General features: G+C 43.5%; 1 protein-coding gene across 1 annotated transcript; it reads left to right on the top strand.

The window, feature by feature from the left end:
• The first annotated feature begins 436 nt into the window (after positions 1-436).
• Positions 437-7,569, top strand: LOC125410005 (prostate and testis expressed protein 14-like). The gene is made up of 3 exons (XM_048449244.2): positions 437-497; positions 6,763-6,876; positions 7,295-7,569. Exons 1-3 carry the CDS (start codon positions 437-439, stop codon positions 7,423-7,425), a joined length of 306 nt encoding a protein of 101 aa, XP_048305201.1. The 3' UTR covers positions 7,426-7,569.
• The last annotated feature ends 381 nt before the right edge of the window (positions 7,570-7,950 follow it).

Raw genomic sequence — 7,950 nt, 5'->3', positions numbered from 1 at the left:
AGCAGGCTTGCTTGATTACTGAGAGTGACAGGTCTTATCTAGAGTTTTAGGGGTTACCGCAGCTCAGAGATCCCTCCTGAACGTACTTCCCCCAAAAGCAGCACCTGAAGGCATTTTCCTTCTGGCCAGCAGATTGCACTGAGGTTTTCTGAAAAGACATGTGACCACCAAGGCGAGGAAGAACTGAGTTGCAGGTTTACCTCGAGTTCAAGTTTTCCCCTGATGAGAGCTTTACAGGACATCCGTTATAGCAGCAGAAAGCTAGGAAAAAATTTCTGGTATTTGGGCTTCCCTCTGGCTATATGCTCAGGCCATTTCCTGGAATCCTCCTGGCTGCCCCTCCCAACCTAAGCTTATGATATAAGCCTGTCTTGTGAGATGGGTCCTGAGTGCTCTCCTGCTTTCTGATGCCCTCTGGTCTGAAGATCTCACTGCAATGGTAAAACACATCTTGGTGCTCCTGATGGGCCTCACCTTGCTGGTGAGCTCCCTGCAAGGTGAGACTCCGGCAGATGGTAGGGTTCGCTGCTGGCAGGCAGACATACTGATGCCGCATATTAGGGGTCAATAGGAGGTGTGAGGAACAAGGACTAGAACCTGGATAACATCAGAACTGATCCCTGCTTCATTCCCATGCCTACATCTCCTTTCTCCCTTTCCCTCTGCTGTGCATAATCAAGGATGCTTCGCCTCCTCTTTGTCATGGTGCTGGTACTCTGCCTCCCACTCCTTGCCACCCTGCTCTCCTCCCTCTCTCCACCTTCCTTCACCTCTGTTCTCTGGCATATTCAAGCATCCTCAGTTCCGCAAACTTACATGTAAATGGGCCTAAGTGGGAAAGGAAGGTCATCAGCAGGATGAAAACTGAAAGAATGCACTCGTCCAGTCCTGGGTGATAAAATGTCTCAGTCTTAAAGACAGGATGCTTGCGAGATTACAGTTGATCCTGCTCAGCCCTTATCAGTTAGCATAGAAAGAAGGGCTGTTTGGACAGGCTGCTTGCTAAGATTGTCTGACTGTCTGTCTTGGGAAAAAACTTTCAGGAAGGAGAGAGGGACTGCAGACCCTCACAGACCCCTATAAGTGCAACTATCTTCCTCATTCCCAAGTTCCTGAGGCCCCTTTTATAAAGGGTCAAAGGCATCCTTTTCCTTTGGCAGACCTTTTAGTTTCCTGTGGGAGAGAGGCTGCCCCTTGCTGTGTGAACTAACAAGTATAATTCTCTCTGGTGAGGTCAGATTCTGATCTCTTTCTGCTTTCTGTCTTTTTATGTTCTTAGAAATGTAAAATTTGATTCCAAGAAAAAAAAAAAACCCAGAAAAGGCATCAGAGTCCGTTGGTGGTCTGAGCCCTCCTTCATGGACCCCCCCACCTTGTTCCCATCTGCTCCAATGCCCAGGCTCCTGAGTAGCCTGGCAGGGCCATCTGTCTCTCAGGCAGTCACTGACTGCTCTTCCTCCCGAATGCCCCCTTCTCTCCTTTGGTTTTTCTGTCTCATTCTGACATAATCTCACTTACAGATGTGAGGATGGTTGTTCCTTTGACTAGATCATGCTTTCACCACAGCCAAAATGTTGGAACCAGGTAAGTTGTGATGTCTGATGGGAGGCACCCCAGTTAGTTCTTACCCTGAGACTCAGTAAGAGGATCTGGGAGCTTTCCATGGGCCCATGAGCATTGTTGTTCAAAAGTTCTAGGAACCTTCCACATATCCTGCGGTCTCTTGACTCTGTCTGGGAAGGTACCAAGTCTTGGGATGCCCTCCTACTTTCCAGGAACATTTGGTCAGCCTGAAACCCATGGGAGTCATCTGGTGGCTGGATTTGACCCCTGTTTTTACCTTTGTTCCGCACCCATTATGGATCTCAAATTACATACCCTTAACCTGTCTGTGGGCTAACCTAAGAAAGCTCCATTTGGGAGATCTCAGACTGGCCACACTTGTTTAGCTTTCAATTCAAATCTGGCCTCGATATACACTGGGCAATGATCACTCCTGGCCCAAATTTTAAACCTAAGATTTTAATATCTAAGTTGATTTAGGTAACTTCATAAAACAAAATGGAGAATGGTCAGAGGACTCATATCACCACCACAGCTCATCCTTTTCCTTCTCATCCCTGCCTCCCAGTTCCTGCTTACACTCCCGCCCAGAGTCCCAACCCTCTTCTCCATGAAAGCTCTTCTAACTGGTGAGGAGTAAAGTCAAGATAAGTTCTCAGCTGAGGTGGCCTCTTGCACAGAAGGAATGTTGCCTGTGGGAACAACAGAGCAGGAGCTGCAATGAGTATGCAACTGTGGCGGCCCTCCTCATTAGTCAGTCCCTGCAAAGACCAGCACACTAGCAGCCTTGCCGTCCAGCGAGTCCAGGAGCCTTCATCAATTAGCTCTGCTCTTTACCTTGACTTTCAATTATCTTAGAAAAAGCTAATTCCAGGGTGCATATCCTAACTCCCAACTCTATGTTCTCTCATAACACCAAACATAAAGTTTTGGAAAGTTATCCAGAATATCCAAGCAGTGTCTTTGGCAGTTTATTAGGCAATCCTATAAAAATGACTCAATAGGATTGCAATTTTATTCTAAATTATCAATTAAATGCTGACTGTGATGACTAGTTTTATACCAATTGACACAAGCTAGAGTCATCATAGAGGAGGGAGCCTCAATCGAGAAACCTTCTTTGTAAGATTAGGCTAATGGAAAGTCTCTAGGATATTTTCTTGACTAGTGATTAATGCAGGAGGGCCCAGCCCATTGTGAGTGGTGCCCTCTCTGGGCTGCTGGTCCTGGGTTCTTTAAGAAAGCAGGCTGAGCAAGCCATGGGGAGCAAGCCAGTAAGTATCAACTCACCATGGCTTCTATATCACCTCTTACCTCCAGGTTCCTGCTTGATGTGGGAATTACCCTCTGTATACTGTGAATACCATTGGTTAATGAAGAAGCTGCTTTGAGACTATCTCAGGGCAGAATAGGCCAAGGCAGGAATTCCAAGCAGATAGTTGTAGAAAGACAGTAGGTGGAGTCAATGAGATACCATGTAGCCGCCAAAGGAGACAGATGCCGGGGAACCTTACCAGTAAACCATGAGCCTCATGGTAAAATATAAAATAATAGAAATGGGTTAATTTAAGATGTAAGAGCTAGCTAGAAATACACTTAAGCTATTGACCAAACAGTATTGTAATTAATACAGTTTTTATGTGATTATTTTGGGTCTGGGCAGCCAGGAAATAAACAAGCAGTCTCCACCTACAAAATGGCACCCAATGTAGGGCCTGAACCCACAACTCTGGGATTATTTGTTTCATGCTCTACTGACGGAGATGTAGGTTCTTCTGCCTACAGCTGTTCTACTTGAGTTCCTGCCCTGATTTATTCAATGATGGTCTACTATGTGGAAGTGTAAGCCTTTTACTCCAACTTGCTTTTGGTCATGGTGTTTTACCACAGCAATAGAAACCCTAACAAAGACACTGAATTTAACTGACTTCTTTACAAAACTTCCGGGTGCTCATTCCTTATGCAGAAGCATGATGAAAGAGACAGCTAAAGGAGTTACTTCATCCTTCAACAGAACTCTGGTACACGATCTAACTAGTTCTATAATTGCATTTAACCCTACTAAACAAAATAAGTGAATCTTTACTTTCTAGGTTTTTCTTTTTTAACCTTTTTATTGTTTTTGTTGAGCTTTACATTTCCTCCCTCCCTTTCCTTCCTCCTTTCTCTGCTTCCACCTTCCCCTCCACACCCTCCATGCTCCCAATTCTCTGGAGCTGTGGGCTGTAGTCTGGTTATCCTTCCCTTGCTTTATATCTTCTATCCACTTATGAGTGAGTACATATGCTTGTCTTCCTGAGTCTGGGTTACCTCACTCAGGATGGTTTTTTGTAGTTCCCTCCATTTGCCTCCAAATTTCATGCTGTCATTGTTTTTTCAGCTGAGTAATACTCCACTGTGAAAATGTACCACATTTTCTTTATCCATTCTTCAGTTGAGCCGCATCCAGATTGTTTCAAGGTTCTGATTATTAAGATTAATGCTGCTATTAATATTGTTGGGAAAGTGTTCTTGTGGTATGATTGATTATCCTTTGGGTATATGCCTGAGTGATATTACTGGGCCTTGACATAGATTGATTCCCAATTTTCTGAGGAACCACAACTGATTTCCAGAATGGTTGTACAAAATTGCACTCCCACCAGCAGTGGAGGAGTGTTCCCCTGACTCCTCATCCTCTCCAGCATAAGATGTCCTCAGTATTTTTTATCTTAGCCATTCTGACAGGTGTAAGATGGTATCTCAGAGTCATTTTGATTTGCATTTCCCTGCTGGCTAAGGATGTTGAATGATTCCTTAAATTTCTTTTAGCCATTTGAGTTTCTTCTGTTGAGAATTCTGTTTAGTGCTCTACTTCATTTTTAAATTGCATTATTTGTTTTTTTGTTGTCTAGTTTCTTGAGTTCTTTATATATTTTGGAGATCAGCCCTCTTTCAAATGTGTGATTAGTGAAGATCTTTTCCCATTCTATAGGCTGTCATTTTGTCTTATTTACCATGTCCTTTGCCCTACAGAAGCTTCTCAGTTTCAGGAGGTCCCATTTATTCATTGTTGCTCTCAGTGTCTGTGCTACTGATGTTCTACTTAGGTATTGGTCTCCTGTGCCAATGCTCTTAAGTTAATCTTGATGTAAAGTATTTTCCTCTTTAATTTTGTCTCTTAAATGATCTCACAAGTTTGTACAGTTATTACTTCCTGACTTATGTTCTGGAAGTTTGCCATTTGTTATGGTTTATTGTGATCCTTTGGATGGATCCTCCTCTGGGGCATGCTTATTACTGTTCCTTCTCCATTGCCCCTTTTGTCAGCTTGAAGCAGTTTAAGATAGATTAGTGAGCTCTGAAGTGGGAACTAATAGGCCATGGGCCATCCAAATCACTCCTCTTCTTGCTACTCTGGGCATGGTTAAGGACTCAACTAGAACAGCTGGACTGAAGACTTTTTTCCATCAATTAACATCCCTGTCTCTGAAATTACCAGAAAACCTTAAAGAAATTTCTGATCAGCTGAATTTCCTTCAGGATCAACTCATTCTTTAGCTGCTGCAGTCCTTCCAGACTAAAAACCACTGGATCTGACTCCTGTGGAGACTGGGATTTGGATGATCCTACACCAATGATGTCACTTCAGTACCAAGAACTCCTAACTGACTCAATTGGTCCCAGAGATACAGGGACCAGACAAAAAAAATCAGTCACAAGCCACCTGTGTATGGGCTTTTGGTTCCCTACCACTCTGGCTCTTCCCTTAGATCACATAGTTCTTCCTTATTATCCTGAACCATGAATAAAATGCTACATTAGCTTTCCCCATAGCTCTCACATACTACAAGAGCTTCATCTGTTCCAGATACAGCTGCAAAAAGACATTTTAGATGCTCTGGAGAAACTCTGGATGCCAGGGGCTGTCTTCCCTTTCACTGAAGGTCAGACACAATTCTCTAAATTAGTCCTCCATTTGCTCCTGCTCCATGTTTTCAACACTCTGTTGCTTCTTTTTGCTTCTGGTAGCTTACTTTGGTGCAGCACTCCTGTTGGTGGCACTAGTCATTGTCACCTTGAATCACTAGACCTGGAAGGAAAAATTTCACACTCCTACCATCTTCTACTCTTTCCACAATCTGGAAAATTTATTGCCACTCTCCTCCAGCTTGTCACTTCTACTGGTATCATGTCCATTCTGACCCAACCCACCCCTCCCAAATAAACACAGGGCAAGTCCCCCTTTCTACATGGAAGCCCTATTTATAGACATTCCCATCCTCTCACAGTTCACTGTGTCTCTTCCATCTCTACTCTTTTGTCTCCTTTTACCTTTTTGGGCAAAACCAAACATCTGTTTTGAGCCCTCCAAACTTCTCCAGGAAAACATGATGGCAATCCCATGGTTCATTGCGGTTAAACAAGTTAAAGCTCCTCCTGCTAAGTGACCAGAAGATCCTTGAGCCAATGGACCCTGGACTACCCCCTCCCAATAATGGTTCTCCTTAGCTTGAAGCAGTCAAGAAAGAGCCAATTCCCGCATTCTCCCTTCTTTCAAGGACCCTGCTCCCTATCTCTTTCTATGCTTGTCTATCAGGGTCGAGACTATAGTTGACCTTGCTCAACCTTTATCAGTCAGCACAGAGAGGAATGGCTACTGAGACAACCTGCTTCCCAAGATAGTCTGCCTCACCTTGGGCAAATACTTTCAGAAAGGAGAAACTCCAAACCAGCATAGCCCCCTAGACCACTATTTCTTCACGCCAAATCCCCTCACACTGCCCCTGTAAATGTTTCCAGGCAGCTTTCCCCTTGGCAGATCCCTCCATTTCCTAGAGAAGAGAGACCTCCCTTTGCTGTGTGTATTAATAAATACAACCTTGTCTGGTGAGGTCAAACTCTGTTCTCTTTCTGCGTTCTGTTTCTTTATGCCATCTCAGAAATAGAACACCATGTGGTAGGTTAGGCACCCCACATCGGAGCTTTGATTTTCCATCCTGATAACTTGGTCCATTCTCAGGATATATAGTTGGGGAAATCTTCCAACTCTCCTTCAACTTTCCCATGATTATGACCTTTCCTGAAAGGGTTAGCTCAGCATACAGTCAGCTCCTTTCATTTGTTTATTTTTCATTAACCAGAGCCACAGGCTCAGCTACCATGGATGCTTGAGGCTGGGCCTTAAGTGATCCCCTACACTTGCTTTTGTCTTTTCAGCTTTGACATGTTTCGAGTGTGCCAGGTTCAATTCTAGTGGGATTTGTGAGAAAGGAGAAGGTTGCTGTACAGCTAAACCCGGTGAGAAGTGTGCCTCGCTTCTACTGTTCAAAGGTATGTAAGTCTGGGAGCTCTGCGGGCCATCAGTCATGAACCATCTCCAGAATGCTGATGGCAAATGCAGAGACTGAAGGAGGAGGTGTCTGCTGGCTGTTGGTCAGACCAACAAACAAATTATTTTTAAAAAAAAAATACTTTTGAAAAGTGTCTGAGCGATTGTTGGTGACTTTGGGGTCAAATATACTCTGGTATGATAGGAATTAGATTCTAAAATTCTATTCCGCACTTTTGGGAATGAAGTTCTACCTATGGGTTAGAGAAGGGGTTGAGGGATGGTGACAGCAGAGAGGCCACCTCAGTTATACCTGTGTAGCAGATGTACCATTCACCTACAAGCCAGCTCTCATTTTCTGTGGCTTTCACTCTTTTCACTACTATTTATAGTTTGCCTCTTGTCTTTCTTCCTCTCTAGATGGCAAAATCCAGTTTGGAATCCAGAGATGTGCTAACTTGTGCTTCAATGAGAATGTCGTGAATGGAAATAGAACAATACAAATGAAATGTTGCGATAACAAGTCTTACTGCAATAGGCTAAAAGCCTGATACTTTGCATGGCTCTACTCTGGGTGAGCCCTCGCTCCTTCCTTGTGCTCCTGTAGCCTCGCTGCTCACCACCATGTACTTAGCATCAGCTGTTGATACCTCAACAGTGGTCTACTTCCTCTAACCAGGGCATACATTTCTTGATACGCCACTCATATTTCAAATGAAATAGTAGCTTAAACCGATGATTACGTCATAGACAACTGCCCCAATCATCTCACAGGCACATCCAGACTTCTGTTTATTACATCTGATAAACATCCTTGGTACCATCAAGTGACTAGGATCAGACATCACAGGCTACAGGTTTTTAGAATTTTGAATAGGTCATGATATATGTTTGTATATATTAAAATATAAAAAGTTATATATTACAAATATTAAGACCATTGTAGCTTCTTTTTTTTTCAGTGTTGTTCATTGAGTCATGGCCATGGAGCATGCCAGAAAACATTCTCTACTGACAATGTCTGGAGTCCTCATCCTGCTTTCTATATCATGTATTGTAGATGTTTTTTTTCTGTC

The sequence above is a fragment of the Myodes glareolus genome, chromosome 4, assembly GCF_982192425.1.
Source record: "Myodes glareolus chromosome 4, mMyoGla1.1, whole genome shotgun sequence".
Lineage (NCBI taxonomy): Eukaryota > Metazoa > Chordata > Mammalia > Rodentia > Cricetidae > Myodes > Myodes glareolus.
The sequence above is the reverse complement of the archived record's forward strand: the minus strand, read 5'-3'. Positions and strand labels throughout refer to the sequence as shown.

Excerpts from the sequence above, each read along its gene's own strand:
- LOC125410005 (XM_048449244.2), top strand. The coding sequence starts at position 437 with ATGGTAAAACACATCTTGGTGCTCCTGATGGGCCTCACCTTGCTGGTG. Across the intron at positions 498-6,762 it reads GCTGGTGAGCTCCCTGCAAG|CTTTGACATGTTTCGAGTGT; the intron begins GTGAGACTCCGG and ends TTGTCTTTTCAG. Across the intron at positions 6,877-7,294 it reads CTCGCTTCTACTGTTCAAAG|ATGGCAAAATCCAGTTTGGA; the intron begins GTATGTAAGTCT and ends CTTCCTCTCTAG.